The 26,293-nt window shown below is 32.7% G+C and overlaps 1 protein-coding gene across 3 annotated transcripts in view; it reads left to right on the forward strand.

Moving 5' to 3' along the window:
- MFS17 (Major Facilitator Superfamily Transporter 17) overlaps window positions 1-26,055 on the forward strand; it is a 211,198-nt gene extending 185,143 nt beyond the window's left edge. For all 3 annotated transcript variants that reach the window (XM_072522892.1, XM_072522893.1, XM_072522894.1), the window contains 5 exons: window positions 2,387-2,757; window positions 5,115-5,247; window positions 13,488-13,628; window positions 15,923-16,119; window positions 17,297-26,055. In XM_072522892.1, the coding sequence (XP_072378993.1) occupies window positions 2,387-2,757; window positions 5,115-5,247; window positions 13,488-13,628; window positions 15,923-16,119; window positions 17,297-17,413 (959 nt within the window). In that variant the 3' untranslated portion in view covers window positions 17,414-26,055. The remainder of the gene's footprint in view (window positions 1-2,386; window positions 2,758-5,114; window positions 5,248-13,487; window positions 13,629-15,922; window positions 16,120-17,296) is intronic.
- Window positions 26,056-26,293: the final 238 nt, after the last annotated feature.

Genomic DNA, 26,293 nt, shown 5'->3' on the forward strand with positions numbered 1-26,293 from the left:
TTGTTTGACTGAAACTAATTTGAGATACAGTTTTCTTTAATTTGTTTATATTTTCTTCAAATGCCACAAGTAGATTAATATATTGCGACAGTAAATAAATTACTCCACACAATAAAGTTCTGAAGCTATTTTTTTGTGGCATCTTATTGCAATTAACTATTTTTGTTGGTAATAAGCCATAATTTTGCTTTAAAATTAAGTTTATTTGACGTTTCGATTTCCACGTGGATATTCCACAAAATGTGCCTTATTCCCAACAAAAATAGTAAATTGCAACAAATAGAGATATTTTTGTTATATTTTGTTATTTAATTATTATCTATGGTTTATCTATCTGTTTGCGACCTCTTGAAGCTTATTTTGGGGTATTTCATGAAAGTGATTATGCAAAAAAATCTTATAAGAATATTATTCCGAACGATCCTGAGCTTTTCGCCTTGTCTAAACAATAACTTTTAATAACCTGTATACGCACAAAGTACTTTAATCATTGCTGGGCTACGTATTTCCATACTTAATTGTTAAGCATATCTTGGCTGATTTGGATTTCAAGTTGACACGAAGTACTAGGTGCATTAATCGCTGAATCGTGTTAGTTTTTAATTCGTGTACATAATTATGAGGTCTCAAGCATATTCAATCCAATTGAGATCTGGAGACCTCGAGACTCGGGACTCTGGGGCTTCAATTGCAATGACACACCGTTGGGAAGTTTCATTATCGTCAAGTAAAAGTAACTCTTGCCAATAATTGCGTGAAAATTTGGAATAACATTTTGATGACATCTTTATGTGTTTTAAATGAATGTCTGTATCTTTATTAAAACCAAGTCTTCTTCACGTTTTAAAAGAACCCTGTATTAAAATAGGTAAGTTTTGTTGAGATGTCGACGATTACTAGCCTCTTACTCCAGGAAACGAAGAATTTAAAAATCGAAAAACTACTGGACGGTATTTTTCAAGTGGGATACCTGAAGGAAGTCAATAGAAAAGGCGTACTACCCGCATCTTGTGGGTATTGAAATTTTCACTGCGCCGTGGTTTTTTTATTAACATTTAAGCAAAAAAGCGACGTTTTTTATTTATTTCAATATTGGGAAAAAACTATGCATTGTAGATGAAAACGTTCAAGAGACGACTTTCTTGAAAAAACTTGCTTACAAAAAAATTATTGCTAATTAAACCCCAAAGTAATCATTTTTTCAATTGTTTACATTTATTAAAATAAACAATAAAAATATTTAAAAAACCTTTTATAAAGGATTTTTTAAATAAAAGTTTTTATATACTTATATTGATAATTATTTTTATTAACCTTGTACTTGATCGAAACTGGAGAGAGTTAGAAACGAACAAATAAGAAACGAAATGAAAATGGAGAGAAATATCAATGATGACATAGAAAGAAAACAATTAATCTGGTTCGGACATGTTAAAAGAATGCCAGAGTACAGATGGCCTAGGAGAGTACTGGAATGGATCCCTCCTGAAAGAAGAAAGAGAGGACGACCACGGAGAAGTTGGCGCAACGATATTGATGAAGCAATGGCGGCAAGAGACGGCGGAGAAGCGGCGACAGCCGTAATAAATCCGTTATTATATATATTAACCTTGTACTTACTCATTTCAGCCCCTAAAAATAATTTATTAAATAATAAATATTAATTGATTAATAAATATAGAAAAAGAATGATCAAATAAAAAAAATGCAGAAAAATATAAAGTATTAAATTTTAAGGTGATGGTTTTATAGGGGTGAAAATATGTTATAAACTTATTATTTAGACGAGCTAATTGACGTTTAAATTTGATCAAGAATTAATTTTTTTTTCGTTATATTTTGTTAAGAGATGACATATATGAGAGGGGGAGAGGTAGAGATGGAGTTGTTGTTCACCATTAACTCCTGTGCATGTTCTTTGGTGGGAAGTTTTGAATGTCCAAAAATCTTCTGTATTTTTCTATCGAGCAACATTTCAAATCACATACTTCTAGAATTCAAACTCCAGTTCCATTTAAAATGTTGCTGGTATTAATTTTTAATACTAATGTAAATATAATCGTTGAGAGTTATTGGAGGGAATTCATTAAAGATAGATTGTACTACTTCAATGCAGATTCTTATACCTATTTCTGGGTTTAGATCATTTCTTGTTAATTCTTTTAAGTTGAGTTGTTCTGAAGCAAGATATTGAAAATTGCACAATTTTGTTTTCATATTTAGGCTAACGAGCCAGATGCCGAAGGTGCCTCATCGGACAGTCGTTGGCTAAACACAAGTGACTTAGTGTACATTTTTTTATGGTCCATCTTAAAGGTCATATATACCTTTTCACCAATTGGATTTTCCAATTTTTGTCTTTTTCTTATATTTGATTTTATTTTAGGTTTCAGTATTGGTATCGGTATAACGTATCCCTTATGTGGTTTCCTGATTGCGCATCTGGGCTGGCGTTCCGTTTTCTACACAACAGGCTCCATAGGTATCCTGTGGTGCGTCATCTGGTACTTACTAGCCTTTGATAGCCCCGAAACACATCCTAGGATCAGCTTAAGGGAGCAGCAGTACATTAAAGAAAACACCAACAATACTTATGAAAATTCCAGGACGCAGGCCGTCCCATGGAAAAAAATTTTAACTTCGTTGCCAGCTTGGTCGATTGGTGTTACTACGTTCGGAAGGATATGGGTTCATTACATTTTTATTGTGTCTGGACCTACTTATATGAAGAGTATTCTTGGGTTCAGTATTGAAAAGGTAAGAACTTATATGAATATAGTAAATTATGAAGTTTTTACGTTTGTTTCAGCAATTGTGGTAAATATATTGTGTTGCATGTATTAACTATATAATATCAATCTGTGACCTACAAGGAAGGTCTTGTTTGATAGGACTGGATTTTCCAATTTCTTTCCGTTTGTCCAGTATTGCCCTTTTCGAAGTTTTCTTAGGTCTTTTTTTCTTCGGCCTTGAGGATTCCAATGCATTGTTGTCCTGATAGTGTCATCTGGGAGTCTAAGGAGTGTGTAGCCCAGCCATCTTCATTTTCTTCGCCTTATTTGCTTTATGAAATTTTCTTGTCTGGTTTAATTCGTTAAATTTTCATTCGAGTTTCAATTAGGCCAAAATATACGAAGGATTGTTCATAACGCTCTATTGATGAACACTTGTAATTGGTGTACTATGGATTTCCATATGCTATTAAGTATATTGTAGGCATTACCAGCCTTATTAATTTTTTCACGCAAATCTCGCTCTGTACCACCGTTACAGTCAATTATGCTGCCCAGATACACAACTTCCACCACTCTCAATTTTCTGGTTGATCACAATAGGTTGGTTGTTTCTGGTGTCAAATCGCATTTGTTTTGTTTTTAATGTTTATTTCTAGCCCTACCTTCTTTGATTCTTTTTGTAATCTTGGAGTTGAATGTCCTGTTTTGTATGTGCTAAGAGGCATGCATCATCGGCGTAATCTAGATCTTCCAACTTGTTTATTAATCCCCAGTAAAATCCTTTAATAGAGTTTTTCTTTGTTAATACGGAGCCCAGTTAAATATTGAATATTAGGGGAGATAAAATACAGCCCTGTATAACTCCGTTTAGCCCAGCTATTGGATCGGACGTTATGCCGTTATGTAGGACATGGCTTGCCATATCACTGTAGAGTTCTTTGATGAGATATTATTTTTCTAGTATTCCTGTTTTCTATAGTGCTTTCCGTATGGCTATATGTGTGAGCATGATGAAAGGGTTTCTTGAAGCCCAGAAAGCATATGAAGAATGGAGAGCTGAATTTCTTAGATTGTTCTACGATTGCTCTTAAGTGTGTTGGTCTATGCAGAATTGGTTTGGTCTGAAGCCAGCCTTTTCCTTCCTTAATATTGGTTCCACACTGTCTGTCAATCGGTTGTTTACAGTTATTGCTGTTAATTTATTTATGGCATTTAGAAATGTGATTCCTCTCCAGTTTTCTCAATATCTTTTGTCGCCTTTTAATTATATCATTATACGTCCCGTTTTTCATTCATTGGGAAACTTTCCCTTTCTCCAGGCTCTCAGTTGTGCTTGGGCACACTTTTAACAACTCTGGTGGAATATTGTCAGGGCCGGCAGCTTTGTGTCCTTTCAGTTTTTCTATGGCCATTTCTATTTGGGGGGTTTAAACATAAACAATGAGGTTTATATTTTGTATATATATTCTTCTAGTGGTGCTGGGACTCACGGAAATATTCATGCCATCTTTTGACTTGTTCCTGTTGGAGATGTTATATCTTTATCTGTATTACTTTTTAGAATTGGTTGGTGGCTGACATATCTTTTGTTGGTTAGTTGTTAAGTGATAATAATTGTCTAATGTTTTGGTGTTCATCAGTGACTCGCGCTTTTTCAGCAAGATGTTCTGCCTACTTTCTGTTGTCTTTCTTTGCTACCTTCTTGACAACTTTATTCGCTTCCCTATACCTTCCAAGTCGTTCCTTCTCTGCTTCTGTTCTGGAATTTAGTAGTTCTAGATTAATGTGTTTGCGACGTTCTATTTTGTTCAACGTTTTTTGTGGTGATCGACTCTTGCTTAACGTATTTCTTTAAGCCTAAAATATCGTTACTTTTTTTCACAAGGGCATTGTTAATCGTTTCCAAATTTATTTTGACTCGCAGTTCTCGTATGAATTTTATTTGCGTCTCATTGTTTTGTGGTTTCTCAATATTGACGGCCATCATTACTGGATGTATATTCTCCTCTCCTTGTTCTGACATATAAGTGATATGTTCTCCATTGTTTACTTATTGCGATGCAGTCGATTTGATTGTTAGTGCGGTTGTCTGGCGATTTCCAAGACACTTTGTGGATTTTTTTATGTGGGAGTAAAGTTCCTTCATGGTTATCACACTTGTGAAAGGCACTCTGTCGAAACAGCTGTAGTGATAAGATATTATAATAAATTTTGTGGAAGTTTTGAAAACAAAATTTTATTGTTATATAAAAATTTATTATTTGTCGACATAATTTATAGAATATAAGAAATCTATTTTCTTTTCCAATTTTTCTATAAAGTAATTTAGTGTCAATCTTAACTTTAGTATTTGCTATAGTTTCCTCTTTTTATTTTCAGAATGGATTACTTTCTGGAGCTCCTTTCATTTGCAGTTACGTTGCATCCGTTTTGTTCTGTTATATAGCTGACAAGTTAATAACCAATAATTATATGTCTCTAACAAACGTGCGCAAATTAATGACTGCACTATGTAAGTAACGTTTTATTTATATAAAATAGTTATTTATGGGACGATTTGAAGAATACGGAGAATAAGGTTTGTTGAAAGTAGAATTTACATGTGATGCGAATATATTATTTTATTAAGTGATCATGTGATCTGTGTGTTTAACAAGAATATAGTAAAATAATTGTGTAATAAAATTCACTCTAATAAAATTTATGTGCAAAGGACCCTGGCACTTTTCTAATGTAAAAGCGGTTTCAATTAAATTAGCTGAAACTCAGAAGACTTAGAAATCAATTGTTTCTGAGTTACAGAGGATCAAGTTGTCGGTTTCTGGTCCTTTTGAATAATTCATATTTGTAATATATACAAAGTTTAAGTAAATACGAGCATTTAACTTCAGAGACTGATTCTGCATGAAAAATAATGACAGTTTGTTACATAAACGTATGCCCGCGGTTGTAAAAACAACAAGTTATAATAATATTAGTTTATTTTTCGTTTTCACAAATATTGGCTTGAATCTTATGTGACAGACTACTTCTTGCCTACAAAATATTTGTCTCTTAAATGCCTCATAAGGGCCTTGGGTTATAACGACTGACGCCTGCCTGTCGACACTTTTCGCAAAAAATAATCGCAGATGTGATTTGGTGTTCTCAAGTTGCTAGCCGAACGTGGGGCTGTGTGCGGTACTCGGTACCTACGCTATTTCTTCGTCTCAAAAATGCAGTGAAAAGTGCATTAGTTTTCGCTCTATTCGCGCGCCAAAAATAAAGGTATAATAATGAACCATGTGGTAAGGCAAACTCTTTAATTAGTAATAGTTTTTTTTATTTAGCTTTACGTGTCTCGACAGCGTAGGTCACTGACACAGGTACAATTTTATTACATTACATTACAAGAATATACAGTAACATTACAATCAATAAAGAAATACATTAAATATTGGTACAATTATTAATTATCAAATTCTAAAATACGTTTCTTTTATTTTGTAGGTTTCGACTCAAAAGATTATTTTTTCTTTCGTTGTTAAAGTGGGGACAGTCTACGAGAATATGTTTAACAGATAGAATATTACCACAGTGTGTACATGTAGGTGGATATTGGGAAGTCATTAAAAATGTTTATGAGTTTGTCTTGTATGGCCGATTCTAAGTCGGCGAATTAAGATTTTGTTTTTTCGTGTCATGGAAGGAAACTCAAGCTTTTTAACGCTGGGATGGATGTCACGAAGCTTGGAGGGGATTTTATTCCAGTGATCTTGCCAAGACATTTGGATGATATTTTTAAAATACGACTGTAAATCTGTGTGTAGTTGTATGTTTTCAGTCGTCATATTAGAAGACGAGGCTTGTTCTGCAAAGAGGTAGGCTAGTTCGTTACCTGGGATTCCTACATGAGAAGGAATCCAGATCATGGTTATGGATACTCCCATTGAGATTAAATTATCGAAAGAGTTTTGAATAGCTTGAACCCAAGGATGTACCGTGTACATAGTTTGGAGAGAATAGATAGACGCTAAAGAGTATGTACATATTGCTACTTTTTTATATTCTGGAGATAGTAAGTTTGTAGCTTGGAGAATAGAGAATAATTCAGCAGTATGTATGCAGCAGAAGAGCGGAAGATTACAAGATATGATTAAATCTGTGTTTGAAGTTACAGCACCTCCAACAGCTATGGGACTCTTAGAAGCATCTGTGTATAAAATTTGGTCAAATCTGTTGTTAGCAATTAATTCTTTAAAGGTTTGCCTTAGAAATTGTGGATTTGTCTGGTGCTTATCATAATTAGTTAACGAGAGATGAAAATCTGCTATCAGTTTATTCCAGGGAGGTTTAGGTGTTATTAATATTGGAGTTGTGGCTGAAAGATCGATATTATTCAGATGTGGTGAGAGATACTGTGGCATAGATTGAAGTTTAATAGGAGAGAAGAGTTTAAAAGTTCATTACTTAATAATTTATAAGCTGGGTTTTCGGTATTAGCTGAGTTTCGAGACGAATATTTTAAAAGGAGTTGCCGGCGACGTAGCCAGAGGGAAAGCTCATTAGCTTCTCTGTCTCTGTCATAAAGATAGTCAACTGGTTTCCATGTGAGGTTAGGATATATTTTTGGGTGGCACAAACTTAAATCTATTGAGGAGAATGTACCAGTAGCAATATTAAAATGAGTTTTGGAATGATTATTCATCATACAAGTATCGGTAATATTCAATACATTTTCAACAGTCTTTCCTCGGCCGAAGGTTTTTTCAGAACCCCACAATGTATTGTGGGCATTGAAATCTCCAACAAGAAGGAAAGGTGAAGGAAGTTGGTATATGAGGTCCACTAAATTGGCTTCGGATAAACCATAATTTGGAGGAATATAAATACTACAAACTGAAATTTTATTTGGACACCAAATGTTAACGGCGATAGCTTCTAGGTTTATGCAAATGGAAAGCTGTGTGGAGTAGAGATCATTGGATACGAATATAGATGTTCCACCGCTAGCTCTAAGATAGTCAGTTCTCAAGAAATGATATCCTACAAAACCATTTAGAAGTCTTTTGTGGTCAGATTTGAAATTCGTTTCTTGTAAACATACTATGCCGGCAGTAGTATCAAGGATTCACTTTTGGTTACCAGCTGAAGTCCGTTTGAAGAGGTTTACTCTCCGGACACTGGAACTCACTTAAAGCATGGGTGTATGTTACCTGAAGTAAAATTTAATTAAAATATTAAACATCAAATAATATTATCAACATCATGTACAATCTTTGGTAACATAATATATTTTAAAGGCTTTTTACCCAAATATTTTTGTGGCTCAGGCATGGTAACCTGTATTTTAACCTGATGATGGAACTGTTGTTCCGAAAACGTTCGTGTTTTTAATGTAGCCCTTTTAAGGGTTCTTAGAAAATATACCCATATACAAAGATTAACCTCTTTTTGTGATACGTGGTATACAGCCAGCTGCAGGAATTATTTTCCTTGTGGATTTAGTCTTTATTGCTTCTTTTGAGACATCTGTGATTTTGGAACTATCAGACGAATCTTTTTTTAACTTCTTCCTAGCTTGTTTCATTGGTTTTCTGTTTGTATCTTGATAAGGAGGAGGCATTGCAGGTGAAATTTTTTCTTGTGTTTCTAACACGTTGATTACGTTGGAATCTACTGAATTCCAAAAGGCTCTCTTCATTCCAGGGACAGGTGAGGATGGTATTTATTCAGTTTTTGATGGATTCTCTGTAGAAACTGAACAAAAATATGCGATGTGTATTACCTCCAAATAGAATGACCAATGAAGTTTGGATCTCATAGTTATCATTCGGAGGGACTATGTAGACCTGTCTATGGAAGGAAAGAATATGGTTATATTCGTCGTCTGGAATTCCTGCCCTTAGGAACGAGATGGGTAAAGCAATCTGTAGGCTATAATCTTTGAGTAGAGTCGATAAGCTCATGTGGAATAGATGGACATATATATTTGATAAAACTAGACGCTTAGCTGGTGTAACTAGTCTTCTAATACTATGGTCTACACGCGAACAACAGGATTATTTGTGAGTAATAGGTCCATACATTCTATATTGTTTAGGTAAATGCACAATCGGTTGTTCGAGATTCTGGAAGCGAAGCTGATGTTTTTTGGCCCAATAATATTTTCAGTTGATTTGACGTAGTCAAATAATTTAAGATTGTTATCAGTTGTATGGAACACTATAGCCTGCTCTTTTTTGGGTACATAGTTTTAGGTATAGATCTGGCAGCAGCAACATATGAAACTTTAGGGCTATTACTTTCAGTTGTATTACTGTTATTTGCAGTTGGAGAACTTATATTCGATTTCATCTCGCCCCTGTAGTCAGAAGCGATAATAGCTTGATCGCTAATATTTATGGGTTGTGTATGCTATAGGCAAATTTAAATACGGCATGCCGTAAAACTAGTTGCCTATACGAACCAGGAAGTTAGCGACTATTCTATGCTAGTATCACAGAACAATATTTATTAAAATTGACAGAACTAGTGTCTTTGTTGGTTATCTCTTCAAGATAATATAAAATAAATTAACTAATGTACAACTCACTTTGAGTCAGTTATAACATCATTTCACGATTCACTGTGTTCCATGAACTATATGGTTCAAATTTTAGATATAACAGTTTTGTTTATATCCGAAACTATTGACAAAATTTTGGCACTTCACACACATAACTTAACTCGTTCAGTTCCCGTTGACACCTCCAATTAGTAATAGTGATTTTGTAAATATTCTCTAGTTATTAAATGTGTAGTATCGATCGATCACGCTTTATTTCTCTCTAAGTACAACCCGATAAAACCAAACATAAGGAATTATCGCCGTAAAGTCTGCTTACGTATATCGAAGGAATCTCTTTAACAGTCCATGGTCCTAAAATATTTGGTACTTGAACCGCTGGGGAAAGGAATTTAATAAGCTTTCCCCCAACAAATTAAAAATCATTTTTGAATTCTTCGTTTAATTTTTGTCAAAAAATATTGCTTCTTTTTTTCATATGAGGCGTCGTTTTTATGCAAAAAAATAAAACATCTTTACGCGTACTTTTTATTCCTTTAATAGATTCTCAAGAACTATCTAATACAATAACATTAAACCAGACAATAATCACTAATATCATTTTAAATAGGCGCACAGCTACAAAAAATGTTCAAAATTACCTACCCGAAACGTGAATCAAGTTGCAAAACTCTTAGCGCTATTGGTTGTCGAATTCATGCAAATATTCCTGGTGTTTTCTAATTCACTTATGTAAAAGTGTTTCAGTTAAATTGGCTGAAACTTTGCAAATATGTAGTTTTGGTCACGCTGATTAAAAATCCTTAGTCGCCCAAGACACAGAAATAAATTCTTTCTGAGTTATAGAGCTTAAAAATATCGGTTTTTAGTCCATTTTTCAATATCATGAATTTCTGAAAACCGATACTTTGAATCTCTGTAACTCAGAAACAATTGATTTCTAGTCTTGGCGCAATGATAATTTGGATCAGCATGACCAAAGCTACATCTCTGCAAAGTTTCAGCCAATTTAACTGACACCACTTTTACATAAGAAAAGTGCCGAGAAAAGTCCTTTCTCTAAGAATCTGAACTTAAAAAAAAAATAGTGTCTACAATGCACATACGACAGTATAAGATTCTAAGTGTAAAGCTTATTAAACGAACGGCAAGTGACGTAAATCCATTATATGCGAGTAGAATACTATTAGGCTTTGCGTAAAAAAGTCGATTTCATGCACTCATTAGTAAATTGTTATAACTTCCTTGTGTTATAAAGGACGATTTCAGGAACAACTCCCTAGTCCATGCAACTGCAAATTTATTTAGGAGACCTCGAAGAGGTAAATATTTACTGTTTGATTCAGATTGTTGCGAATAGGAACGCGACTTTATAAAATATAGCCTTAAAATCATAAAATAACATTGGATAAGCTTTAATTTAAGTTTTTATAAGCTTAATTTCAATCAATTGTTATTGTATAATTTTCGGTCAAATTTAAAAAATCGTGCTTTATGAAAATACCCATATTTTTTGTAAAAATGATAAAGAAATCGGCGACATTCGATACTTAATGACCTATATTATCGAGAAACGTTTATAATGTTCAAAAACCGTATTTTTTCATCAAAAATGAAAAAATAAATAACAATCAGAATGCCCACTCTCAGATGCCTCCTTTGAAGTGTGTCAGCACGCGATCGCCATATTTTAAACGGAAACACAGACTCGGAATGAGAAATTTGTGACAAGCTACGACAGAACCGTAATTAAAATCTTTAGAGATTAATAATTTAGTAAATTTGAAATATTTTAATCTGTTCTTCAACTAAAAGTAGTAGTAAAAATCTTTCATTTCTGTGTCGAGCTTTTCGTAGCTAGAACTACATCACTTGTTCTATTATCTGACCTTCTAACTCCAATTTACATCTTAGTAAATTTTCTGTTACAACCATGCATTTTGTTTTTTTTGGGGAAATTAACATGTTCAATTTTCGGGCGTGCAACATACGTTGTAAATAATCTTCACTTTGAGAGAGTAGTATTGCGTCGTATGCATAGCAGATTAGTTTATTTCATCCATAATTAGGTTGAACAATAGAGGACTCAGGAAATCTCCCTGTCTTATCCATTGCCAGCTTCAATAGGGTCGGTTAGTTCTTCCTCCACTTTTACTTTTATTGTGTTGTTTTGGTAGATATTTTCGATCGTTTTGGTTATTCCTAGAGGTATCTCTCTTGCGTACAATAAGTGGATAACGTCCATTAATTTGACCCGGTCAAATGCCTTCTTAATGTCCACGAAACTTAGATATACCGGTTTTTTGTATTCCAATGATCTCTCTTGCACTTGCCTCATTATAAAGTCCGTTTAAAGTCTTATAAATAAATAATAACCAAAAATTTGTTACGGCACAGACTGGGGAGTTGTTCCTGACATCACTCTTAATAACACAGAGTAGGTTTGAAAAATTTATAATTAATCCACACTTTTTACGCACAGCCTGGACTACATCTTGTTTATATATTAATCAAAATGCTTTTATTCACGGAAATACTATTAATATTATTTTTACAAAAATATGTAATGATACCTAGAAGTAATAGTTTTTGATAAACATTAGTGATTACAAAATGAGAAACAATATGATCAAGAATAACTTATTACAATTAATTATAATTTAATATTAGTTATATAGGTATGTTATTAGTTATATTTGAAAAATTTGTTAATTTAATTATTGCACGAATAGAATTAAATTAATTTTATTTCCATTACAATCAGAATTTTAATTATTTTAATTAAAATTCTGATTGTAATGGTACATTGTATTTAGGGTTTAAATACTATGCTCTGTAAATATTTCTTTCTGACGGTTGGTCTGCACTTGCGGCACACATTATGAAGGGCAATATGAGAGTATGTAACCGCATGTCATTTCTGTCACTCACTGATAATCTTCCTCTTGTATCTGTGGTACTTGTAACCGTCGTATACCTAACGGGATCTATCGGTTGGTCCGAATCGGTATTGGAATTTTCGGCGTCTTTTGTATTTTGTAGTGTTGAGAGCCACATCCTGTTTAGATGCAGATCCTCTTCTTTTTAATTAAAGTTAATTAGCTATTTTTGAATTTCGGTAGCCTGTATGATCATCCGTGAATAGTACTGTGATGTTTAACTAAACGCCTGTGTTTTTTTTAATAGCATTTGGTGATTTTCATTGTGATGGTTGTTTTGCAACAACTGATTTTTCTCATTGATCAAGGTAACAGTTACTTTTGTCTTGAGTCAAACAGGTAATTCCATTACATTTTATTTTTTCAATGTACACTGATCTTAAATTATAGCGAATACCGTAAATACCTAGAGTGAACAACGGTTCTCTTTTCCGGATATTCCCGATATCTCACTAACTTTCTAGTTGTTTCAATTGGGCCCTTCTAATTGCATTCATTGTGGACTGCGTTCAAGAGAGCTTGAAGATCTAGACTTGTGTCATTATGGCGGTATCATCAGCGTACCTGATGTCATTAATGATTTCTACATCGATTTTAACCTCTTGGCTACGATTATGCAATGGTACTTCAAACACTGATTTAGAGTGGACTTTAAACAACATTGGCAACGTAACAGGTCCCTGTCGCCACGCTTAATAAAAACTTATTTGAAATCTCCTGATCCACCTTAAGGCTAGAGTCTCATTGTAGTACTGATTTTTGAGCATTCGGATGTCATACGTATTCAGACCAAACTAAGTCCAAGCATTGAAATAGTAATGAATATGGTACACCTCTATCTGTAAGCTAGACGTGGCCATTGAATAAATTTGACAAAAAGATCTTTGATGCAAAACTTTGTAACATAACTGTATAGCCTTATTCTCCGGAGTACTCGTAGTAAAGCATATTAAACCATCTAGTTTACAAGAATTACGCCGAATGGTACAAGACGAAACGAAACAGAGAGCTATCAGCCGTGCTATTACATAATATTTTCATCATAGCTTTCCAAAATCACCGTTCGAAATATATTGCCTTATTTTAGATACAGATTTTCGTCTTAATTTCGAGCGTTGATTATTTCATAAATTCATTAGATGAAAGATTGAAAAAGAAGGACATATCTTTTACATTATAGCAATTAAACGGTAAAGTTTTATGCTACTGTATTCTGACACACTACCAGTTGTTAACAAAAATCTATTTGTAATTTTTATGTTTTAGCACAAGTGGTACCTGGAGTATTGGTTTTGCTAATCAGTTACTTAGGTTGTGACATAAACCTGATTCTTGTAGTTTGGTTTATTGCTGTTACAGTTGTTACAGCTTCATACGCCGGAGCCATGGCTAACGTAGTAGACATAGGTAAGAACGTTTCCATAATAAATCTTATATATTCATAAATATCTATAATTCCCTAATGAAGTTTTTCTGAATGTTTTTTATGGACTAGCAATATAATTTAAAAACATGCGAAGGTACTTATAACTTCTTCTGTGCATAAATCCACGGTAAAAGAAACTTCAAAGTTTCTAAAAAGTGATATTAACTATAAAACCCTCACCTAAAATGTAAATAGATTATTCAGTGTAAGAATACATCTTTTGCAATAAAATTTAATTGTTGGTTAATAATCAATTCCTTTCTTGGATCTGGCATCGATTTAATTGAATAGTTCTGAAGGAAGGTCTGTTTTGCTTTTACCGGGAAGACATTGAAGAAAACATTTTTGTCTTGAGTTTCTGTCCCGGTTTTGGAAACATATAGCAGTATCTTTGTACAGTGAATACGCCGTGCAAAATCTTGAATAATCCCTTCGACCTCTATTAATTTAAAATTTACCCACACACCACTTTTTGCTTTTTTATAGAAATTTATATCTTTCGCCGGAAAGATTTTTTCAATTTCCTCCTTCGATTTCGTTCTGACAATAAAGCACGATATGCAACTTGTTGAGGTTTAAACCTTAAATATGCGCAATACTGCGTCCTCGTTCGATTTGTGAGATTACTGGGATTAGTCCAGTAACCTAAACTGCTGCAACTGATGCAATAGGTGGGGAAGGGGGGCTTCCAATCGCGAATTTTCCTGAGTCACACTCGAACCCCATCGCTCAAGTTGTGACCCGTCGGAAATCCCGTTATTTCACGCAACCCACATAACACTAGCGCCCTTGTAATTGAAATTGCATATGTTGTTGTTCTATATACACATCGGTTTAGAACGTCTTTCGACGTTGTCCGATACCTAAACACCATCTCTTCCTATCTTCGCAGTCGTTTGTTGTTAAATTTCTTTCGCTCATGGACTTGTTTACGCCGTGTTGCCATTCTAATCTGGGTCTTCCTCTTTTCCGTCGACCTATCGGTTGCCATTCTATTACTTTTTTGGGAGTCTTGATGCTGGCATCCGTTGAACATGCCCATACCACCTTAATTGTTTCTTCTCTATATCTTGAGTTATATTTCCTTCTATTCCCATACGTTGTTTTATTACATCATTTCTGATTCGGTCTCGTCTGGAAATACCTAAAGATCTTCTCATTGCATCCATCTCTACTGCTTCTATTCGCTTTTTGTTCTTTTCACTAATTCTCCATGTTTCAGCGCCATAAAGAAGAGTAGTTTTAATCATGGTCTCATATATATTAAATTTCCTTCCTTTCGTTATCACTTTACTCCACAGTATACCATTGAGACATCCTAAGACTTTCTTTGCTTGAGTGATTCGTTTTTCTATTTCCCGTGTATCAGTTCCTGTATTGTCAAAGGCAACACCCAAGTAGTCATAGCTCTGACAGCAGGAAATATGTTGTCCGTTTTCGAGGTCGATGTTGTTGTTCTGCCTTGCATAAAACCAAACTGATTATCGGATATCTCGGTTTCTTCACGTACCCGTCTATCAATTGCTCTCTTTCATATTTTTATGGTGTGACTTAGTAGTTGTATGGCCCTGTAGTTTTGTACATTGTTGTATATTTCCCTTATTTTTTTAAACAGTTACTAATATACTGATTTTCCATTCGTCTGGAATTTGTCCAACTTCCATAATTCTATTAAATAAACCTGTTAACCAACTTGTTCCTGTCTCTTCTAAGGCTATCTACACTTCTCTGGGGATATCGTCTGATCCAACTGCTTTACCTTTCTTTATTTTGTGCTATGTGTAGCAGATGTTAATTGTCGCTTTTATTTTATATGGATAGCAGATGATATTTTAATGTAATTGTAATACATTCTTCTTCTTTAGGTGCCGTGTCCGTATTCAGACGTTTGCCATCATCATGTTTACAGTTTCCTGAAACCGTTCTCTATGGGCTACTGCGCGAAATAATTCTTCTACTGTGGTAACACACCTTTCTGTGGTACCAAAGTTTCTTTTGACCAATCTATCTTTTTTCTTCCACTTTTCCTTGTATTATAAGGCGAAGTAAATGGTATTTGGATCCTCTAATTATATGGCCGAAGTATTCTTCTCTTTGAATTCATCTTTTTAAGAATATCTTGTCTATCATCCAAAGCCTCCCTAAAGATTTCTTCAGAGTACAATTTAAAAGACTGGGTGACAAAACACAACCCTGTCGTACTGCATGTTTGATGGATTTTACAGTCTTATATCGTAGTGGTTGTAATACATTAATACTTTTAAATATTTTTTAGCTCCCAACTTTGCCGGACCAGTATTGGCATTTGCTCAAACAATTCACATGAGCGCCAGTTTTCTAAGCCCTCTTGTAGCATTTCACATGCTGGAAGGTCAAGAACAAAACATGTCCGCTTGGAGAAACGTGTTCTACGTAACTTGTTTCATAGCGGTCGCCACTTATATTGCATTCCAGATTTGGGGTACAGGAGATGTAAGTATACGATTTTTTATTATGTACTACATAGTTTCGATAAATTTATTAGAAATTAAAGTCGTGAAAATTATTAGAATAAATGTTTTTTTTTAATTGGAATGTGCGAATGAGCGCGAACATTTTTGACGGCGAGATTTTGATTGGAGGATGGAGTGGACGATATTTTCTTTATGATGCCGTCATCTCTTTTATTGAGACAATTTGGTCTTTTTTCAATTTTTATGGCTTCTCGGATAATTCTTGATTTATAGAAGCGCGTGGTTCTATAAACCAAGGTTGGGATTGGTTTTTCTTTATGATAACGTCGAGAAGCGGTAGGGATGAATCAGTTTTCATCTCCATCGTGAACTGGATACTAGGATATGTACCATTCAAATAGGTTTGAAAAGACACCAAAGCATCCCTGCCGTGGGGCCAAATGACGAATGTATCCTTAACATATTGTAGCCAACATGTGGGTTTAAGCATTGATATGGATAGTGCTTGGGTCTTCCATAAGTTCTTCCATAAAGATATTGCCAATTAATTTTAATGGAGTTTAATAATAATTCTTGTAATAGTATTAATCTTAGCTTTAGGCTTACTAACCGCGGAAATCTTTCGGAACATATACATATATATATATATATATATATATATATATATATATATATATATATATATATATATATATATATATATATATCGAGAAAAGGAGTACGACCGCCAATCCAATATAAACTAAGGCACACTCGAAGAGTGGTGGGTTTTTCGGGCAAAGTGGAGAAATAAAAAACAAAGAAGGTGGCTACTTCATCTATTTATTGAAGACGTTTCGCTTACTGCTCAGAAAGCATGATGATGAAAGCTGAATGAAAAGACATTGGGCTTGAGGTCAAAATATGACAGAACAGCAAGGCGAAATACCAACCTCTAGTGCAATAGAGCGGTATATTTAAAGAGTATGATAAATTTGGGTGACAACTTGTCATTAAAAAGCCAAAAAATGAAAGGAAAAGGTGGTTACCTTTTCTACTTTTACTTGTCACAAAAATGTCACGCCATTCACCATGGTGACTATGCTACTACCGACACGTAGAAATAGAGGATTACATATCCCCTTTAAATTACTTTTTTTGGAGGCTCTATATAATTTAAATGTGTTAAAAATTATTTCATAATATTGTTTTTTTAGGTTCAACCTTGGAATTATCACGGCCTTCCCACAACAACTCCCGAACAAGAAGAATTGATGAACGAAAAATCACCGGATAAAAAGTACCCAAGTAACACAGACGATGTTCAAGCATAAACGCTTTTTATGTAACTTTATTAGAAGCTACAATAGATATATATGTCATAGCTAATTGATTATTTCAAAGAGATTGTTCAAGAGGTAAACAAGAGAAAAAAGATAATTTAAACAGGACATTAGCCACCAATGAATACACAGAATTATATTACGCAGTAACCGAAATTATTTTACTTAAAGTGATACCAATCTGCATGAATGACGTGATAGTTTTTTTTTCTTAAGTTTATAGTTAATAGTATGATTTTAAATATTAAATAAACCAATTGAGTGATAATATATTTCACCTATTAAAGATTTTTTAACAATATTCAAGGGTTCTTTATGATATCTATGAAGTATGACCCAGCCAATAATCGGAGCAGCACGTTGGTTCTGTATCTTAGAGACATCTTGATTTTTTTAGCGTTTCTAATGTAGGCATAAAGATAAAAGCGTACATGTGAATCCTAAACTAAATTTTCAACTTATAAACTGTCTTATTTTTACAAAAAAAAACAAAATTTAGACTAATACTATTGAGGTTAGGAGATTGGAAACTCTCTCAGTGGATTCAAGACATTAATAGAAACAATGAATCCGACATACCAAGTATTCCTATTCCTAATGGTAAAAGTCACATTAAATTAGACGAATTTGTAATATACCTGCTTACTAAATCAAACAATCTCTAAATCTGCCCGAAGTTCAAGCTCAGACTAACTTTACTTTAAGTACAAATCAAGTGATTAACCGATGTTTCCTGTCCCTCTCAGTCTTGCGCTATTCGTCTCATATAGGCATAAACGGAGTGGTAATTTGATCAAATCACTCAACAAATACTTAAAATTTACATAAATCATTTGATAGCATTATCCAAGATTTGTCAAAAACTTCTCAGGTTGTGGCAGATATAAGTCGCTAAATTATCCACTCATTATCTTGTCCATGTTTTTTAACATTAACATAATTATTGCATTCATATGAGTACAATATATTCGCTCCACTATTCCCTGCTTCGACTAGCATATCTTTAACAACCTTTCAAACTCATGTGCGTTTTATAGTTTTATGTTGCCAGAATCTCAATTCTAAGTAGTCATTTCATCCCTAATATTTTAGCTGTTTAGCTGACGTTCAGTTAAAATCATTTGTGACATATAATAACAGATTCAGAGGAAACATTTAGATTTTTTCGATAATTCCTAAAAATACACCAAAGATATATTTTTGCAAAAAAAACTATTTATTTTGTTTTTAAGCCACCAAGTCATAAACTTTCAAGAACCTGGCATATCTTTCCTTGAACTTTATTGGTAATAAGTATTTCTAACGTTCTGTGCCTTCAATTTAATTTTGGGACTAATGAATATTTTACTTTACCTTTGGTAGTCATTATAAATAATGATTTTTTTTAATGCTTGGCATCTATTTATCCCTTTTAGGCCGACATTAATTTTATATAAAAAAAAAGCGAACGTGTAACAAAACTACATTAAGTGGTTACAAAACTATCTTATGGTTACCGATACTAACCACTAAGAGTTCCTCTCTTTATTCAAATATAAACCAACTTGGTACATTTCCAGATGGTTCTATATACATCTGTACTGGTCGAACAATTGACACATCTCAATGATGCGTTAGAATGACATTTCATAAGGAATAATTCTCTTATATCGATGAATTGAAAGGACTACCATCTTTTTTTAGATTTCCAACTTCTGTCGACTTATATTCGAAACTCTTTGAGAGTAAATCCCTAACCGTCGACTCTTTTTTGACATAAAATGTAAGCAGTAACGACACAGTCATCTGCAAAATAAACAAGATTCGATTCCACCACTTTCCCACCAGTTTCGTATCAACTTCATATAAACTTTTTAACATGTCAATACAATCCGCATAGCCCATATCCTTGTTGTAATCCTGAATAATTTGAGGACAAAATTATTTCCATTATCGGTAAGATAGTTTCGATTTAGTTAACGAAGCCATTTTATTGTTGCTTCTTAAAAGACAGAAAAGATTTATTTTTCACGTTGAGAACGCCTATGAATAACTGTTCTGATGAGACTTATTAAGTCGAAATACGTATCAACAGATACATAGACGCTTTGTACGTGAAATCAAATCTTTGCTGTCTTTTTCATTTTATTTCCATTAATGTCGTTCCATTCTTTTGTTTTCTTGACACTGTGGTCATAATGGATGGACCATGAAAATTTCCCAAAAGCAATAAGCATCGTTTGAATTACGCCAATCTATATCCCCAAGTTGCAGGTTTTTATCTGCTTTCAAATTTGGTTAATATTACGGCCTTTTCTTATAGTTTCACGTAATAAATTTCATTGTAACTTAACAAAAGTTAAGTAAAAAAAACTTTATTATGGTTTTTATCCACCAACGCTTTGGTAAGGTTATTAAAAACTTTTTGTCCTAGGTTTTTTTCTAGAATATTATTGATCTTCCCTGTATAAATCTGATCCATCCATCCTATTACTACAGCCCAATTCGAGTCCTGGCCTTTCTCAGCAAACATATCCCTTCGTTACGGTCTGTAGATATTCTCCTCCACGATCGACTGTTAAGGAGATTTCTTGCTTCCTCATCCACATCATTCTTGCATCGCTTTCTCGGTTTTCCAATAGGTCTATTCCCCTGTATTATTTCATTGTTCTTTTGGAAGATATAAATCTGGTACTTGCACATATATTCAGTTATATTAGCGCGAACCCAAACCTCGTAGCCCCTTTTGATTGGTTTCAATTGCAGATACTGACGAATACTGCTTCGCCATTTAAATCGTACCATGGATTCGTTGACTACTTTATATTCATTAGGCATTTGAGAGGAAAGAAATGTTTCACCTAATCTAGATCAGAGTGGTCTTATTTTATACATAATTGGGTTGATTTCTTTTAGGGACTACAAAGTTATCGTTTAGACGAATAATAGATAGATAGAAGCTATATAAAAATCTCTCATCTCATTATTAGATGACCAGTAATCTTTGAAACCAGGTAGCTTTGATTTAAAAAAAAAGCTGAATTTCATCTTCGTTTTTGCAATTAAAATTTTTATTTTCGCCATATATTTGAATGCCATATAAATTGGTTTGAACAACTGTATGACAAATAAGATCTTCGGGAAATAGATGTAAAAATAAATATGTTTGAGTCTCTACCGAATCCGGTAAATTTGGATCAGGCACTTCTTCAAATTCTTCCAGTTTTTTTGAAATATCTAATGTTATTAGTTCAAGAAATTGAGCGAAGATTAACAAGTCATTATCTCATTTCATGTTGGTCCTTTCAGCATCTTCGAGATCTATATTTTCAAAAAGTTCTTCATTCGTACTGACGACTGCTTCATCAAACGTAACTTCCTGCAAGTCCTCTTTAAGGGGTTCATTACCACTGGAGAGTTCATCTAAAAGGGTTTCTGCTCTTTGATCGCCCATATTGTTAAATTCCTCAAATCTACAACTCATTTTCTTTTTTTGATTTCATTTATAATGGTGTGATTACAAATTTTGTAAGAATTCATAAATGAATCTTCTTAACTAAATATTTAACAGCCCCGTTTTTACTAAAAACACTACAAAAAAACACAAACTATTGGAGATATTGCAACACAGACATTGACAGTAATACGGGTTTGTCTCTGAGATATACTAATGAAACAAAATAACGCTGAGCAGTTTGATTTGTATATAAAAATAGTAACTTGAAATTTAGTAGATAATATATTAATATATTTAGTAGATAATATAATATAATATATGTGGGTAACCAGTTGACCTGAAAGAGTTAATAATATCTTGTCGATATTCAATCAAATCTACAATCCATAGAATTGTTACCAGATTGAAATTTAAAAAAATAAAGTGTGTAGTTTGAATCTGTTATCTGCAGTTATTATTTATCCACATAATATTGTTTGCAAAGTATATGGATAAATTAATATATTATTACTATAAAGTAACACAGATAATGTTAGACAACGTAATAATTTGGAAGTTAAACTTAATAAGTTTAAAATCACTTTTTTTATTAAAACGCACACGGAAGTCTGAACATCAAGACTTTTTGTGTAAGCATTGTAACAAGCTGAAATTAAATGGACGTAATAGGTGAAATTAAGCCACGAGATTATAATGAAATGAATAGATTTTGTACAGTTTATATTATATTAAAATAATCCAATTACTATATTTAATATTTATTTAACAGGCGCCACCTGTTGGCATATTTTCAACCGGTACTGCTAACACCTTTGGCATTTCTTTGAAATAATTACATCGTTCTCGAATGAACTAAAAAGTAGCTTCATACAGTCTTGTTGATGTGTATGAGAGCAGATGTAAAATCAAATAACATACCAAATGATTAGTTTAGGGGTTAGGGTTAGAAGAGTTTTCTCAATATATTCCCCACATACGATTGTGATAAGCTAGAGTTTACATATTATTTTTTTAGATAACTTAAAAGTAATGGAGCAAGTACGGGCATGAATACTTATACTATTTTTTTATGATATATTTTTAGATTGAATTCTTTTTAGACTTAACTAATTTTTATTTTTTTTATACGAGATTTTGTTTAATCGCAAGACAACATTTTGTGGATATCTTAAATAGTTGAGTACTTAAAAAATTGTTTGAGTTTGAAGTAGGAATGAATTAAAATTGAATGGCTCTGTACTAAAATTCTCTGTACTTTTTTATATTCTTGGTACTGTAAATGATTTCTCTTTAAACTTGGTTAAACAATATCCATGAACTTTCTATCTAGTTTTTAAACTAGTAAATTGTTGCCATTATAGCACTACTATTAAATATTGCTTAAAACTTCCGGAAAATCTGAGGAACCACACTATCTTATTTCCTGTAAGATTTATATTTAGAAATTTGGCTTATATTTGGTCACCATTCTATAAAATAATAATTTATGACTCTGAAACAAAATACATGGCAACATTAAATGTTTTTCATTCGCAAACTTTAAGTGATTGAAAAAATTATCAAGTAAGAAACAATATGAAACTATTTAATTATAGGAATATCAGCCTTATGGCAATTTCGAGACTACTGGATTGTCTAAAAATTCAATAGGGTGAAACATTTCTTGCCCTTATTAAAACATTGGCACTGACAACGCAGCTTTAGTGCCTACCACGACATAATGTAGAAACATGAAAAACTAAATGAATATTTGTGAAATAGCTAGAAATATATTCCTAGACGGAGAAAAAAGATAAGTGACTGGTGTCGCATCACCACTTAATATAGAATTATAGAGGATCGTATTATAATCAAATATTCAATATCAAAATATATTTATGTATGATATATTGCAAACAATTAAAAAGATACGCATGCAAAGTCAAAGGTATTTAAAAGTAAAACAAAAGAGTGGATTGAACGATTAATAGAGCAGAAAGAAGATTGGTGAAAATTGCTCGAGATAAATCACCAATTTGCACTCATATGTTGAACCATTAACAATACTGTATTCTGTTGGTGTGATCGGCAAGTGCGCGATTGTCATTTTGTATTGGTAAAGTTGTAATTTTTTCCTTGCAACTAATGGGCCGTTCCGACACAACATCAGTTTCGTGCGCGAGTTTTCTCATTAACTCGTCTGTACTTATGAACACCTCATCAGAACTATCGTGTAGTTTATCCTCTCACTAAATACTGTAGCGGTTATATTGCCTACCACAAAGGGTATTACTTATAGAGGCTTGAAAACTGGGGACTGAAATTACTGGGGTGGAGATAGTGTAAGCTAAACAAACCGGGTCGTGAGTAAGTGAATAAAAAAGGGACTGGAAAAGGTTAACTACAAAGGAAGAAAATCAAAAAAGTACTTACATGGATTTCCTGGACAACACAACACAAGAAGGTTCCTAAACTATTTAATTTTGGATGCCGTTTACAAGAATCTTTCTGCTGAATTAAAAGAAAGGCTTTTCTTTCCTAAAAAATATATTAAAAGGGTTAGAATCTTTTTAAAGGAAATAATACTACACTTGGTTTAGGGAAAAACATAACATATTTATTATCATTTCACCATAAACAGTTACAAATACAAATAATAATAACAAAATGCAAAAACATTTTACAATGGTGCTATCGGTTTACAACAAACTCTAAACGTTGGGGAAACTATAAGAATTTAAATGATTAATAAATTGAAATCATCTAGATCTTTCAATGAAGCTTACATTGAGTACAAAAAAACAAAATAATTCAATATTTATGGGTTATGTACCAAATGTCCGAAGAAAATAATGTTAACTGTCATATGCCAAGATTAAATATTAAAATTTTTAACTTTTTGAAACATTAAACTTTTAAAATTTTTTGCATTTAAAAGAAAAAAAATGAGATAAGAATAATTAATATGACAGTTAGCCAATCCCTAAAATTTATAATTTTATCTATTACATTTTTTTTAACTTGTCATGAAAGCAATTATTAATGAAAAATGTCTATTTTTACTTTGAAAAATTTTAACAAAAAAAGTACCTGATATCACTGGCTATTGTATTTCCTTTAAAAGTTTTGGAGTCGGAACTTGATTTAAAACACCGCAAAATAACACAAATGCGTCTCACAAGCTGCAATTTGGTCTGAAATGATCAGGGAAGACAAATAGACGATTCTCTGTTGAAGTTGGGCACTGGATTCTCGGGCTTCGGATTAATAAGCTGCAATCTTCAAAGCTTGACCTCTCAAACACTCCTTGGAACCATGTGGACCTCTTAATCGTTGTAACACTGCTTAAAAATCTTCCATTTAGGACACAATACAACACATATAACAAATCGTTTAAACTTTTTATATGTCAAGATCTTAACTTCAACTTTTTAACTTTTAACTGCTCACTAACTAATTTATGATAACAAAAAAACGAATAACGAAAAACCATTACGAATTTGATGAAAATTCGGACTAAACAACGAAACCAACTGCCCTTGACAGCGGCTCCACCGATAGTGATCTTATAATCTTTAAAAATCGTTCACCCAACTCGGTATAAACAAAGCATAAACGTAAATATTCCTGTTTATTTGACGCGTAAAATATCCTAAAGCGGCTCTCGATCAAAGAAATACCGATTTGTGTTATACAAATAGAGTCTGTGTATTTATGGCCAGCTTTAAAAACTTGTCCGACTAAAAGCACTTCCTTCAGTGGTTAAAACTTTAATATTGACAACATGAATTAAACATAGGAACTACCTGAAATATTCGCTGGTCTCCTGGAAGCGATTTTATGAACGTACTGTATAAGTTATACATTAAAATATTCCTTCATGGTTCGCAAGTTGGTGTCCGGTTCTTCGATTTTTTGTTTTACTTTATGAGACCTTGTTAGGTTTACCTCGTATATGTTGACAATTAGTTTTTACTTTCCTTAATTGTTGTTGATCTCAGTGCAGCTGAATGAAATGTGATGATAAATATGTGTCTTATGTCTGTTTATAGTAATAAAATAAACTTTACTTTAAGAATATTAATAATTTGTTTTATCGTTTATGGTTGTTTGACCAAGTTCTATTTGAGAAATCAACGAATACGTTGATTATGACAAATTTTTATTTTATGACAAACCTATTATCTGACAAATAATTTTAGAGTAATGCTGATTGTTTTGTACATAATAAATTAAAAATTAGAATCTGTTAAATATATTTGCCCTTTTAGAATTGCTCAAATACAAAAGAGAATAGAAGAAAAAATTTACGATATAAGACAATCCTTTATTAAAAATGGAGGTAAATCTCAATGCAAGATTGAGAATGGTGCCTAGTATTATTGTGTATTAATTTTATTATTTTGTACAATGGTATACTTAGGAAACACTTATTATGTTTTAGATATATTTTTTAAGTCGTTAACTTAGTATTATTTAAAAATTTGTAACCTATAGATTTCCTATGACACTACACAACTAGTCACTTGTCAGAGCTATTGGTATTACTACTTTTTGTGTCCCATGTCAAGGATACGTCATGTAAACGTCAGTCCAAATAAAATGGTACACGTGCAATTAAAATAAATCTCTAAATCTTAAAACATAATGACCACTTTTTATTATTTTGTGATAAACATCGGTTGTTTAGTGAAGAGGATTCTTCCGTGTGGGGCAAGGAGATTCACATTCAAATCCCATCGTGGTGAAAAGTTAATAATTAAAATTTAACTTTAAATTTAACAAGCGAAAACAAAAATTATTTTTTCATAATTGTTCTATTACCATATATACTACTTTTCCACGAGTTATAAAGTTTGTCATTCTTAGGACTATTAGTATTCGGTTGTCCACGTATGTTTTTCATATCTTAGATCTATCAAATTTTCTTTGTTTGCTATAAGATTCATATCAAACACTTTCTCGATATATGATGCTCAGTTGCATTTCTTTTCGGTATTATTTGTTTTTATTTTCTTTGATTTTCTTTTCTGCTTTTCTCCTAAATATCCATGCGTTTTCTGGAGACACTATCCTACTGAATGCGCCACTTAATGATTTTTACTTTCAAATGTATTTCTTTTTTCATATATATATATATATATATATATATATATATATATATATATGAAATGAAATGAAATGAAATACTTTCTAGTATATATATATATATATATATATATATATATATATATAACTAGTGAATTCAGAGGTTTAATCGGTCATTCAGGTTGGCAAATAAAAAAAGAAGTCAACTACTTCATAAGTTTATCGAAGACGTTTCGCTTTATATTTCTAAAGCTTCATCAGTTCTAACTCAATATGTAGTATATTATCGATGTTATCATATATCTACTGTACACTTTACTCATTATTTAAAACTAACTTAACCAAAAAAGAAAAAACAAAAAACAAAA

The sequence above is a fragment of the Diabrotica undecimpunctata genome, chromosome 2 (genome assembly GCF_040954645.1).
Source record: "Diabrotica undecimpunctata isolate CICGRU chromosome 2, icDiaUnde3, whole genome shotgun sequence".
In the NCBI taxonomy this organism is placed as follows: Eukaryota; Metazoa; Arthropoda; class Insecta; order Coleoptera; family Chrysomelidae; genus Diabrotica; species Diabrotica undecimpunctata.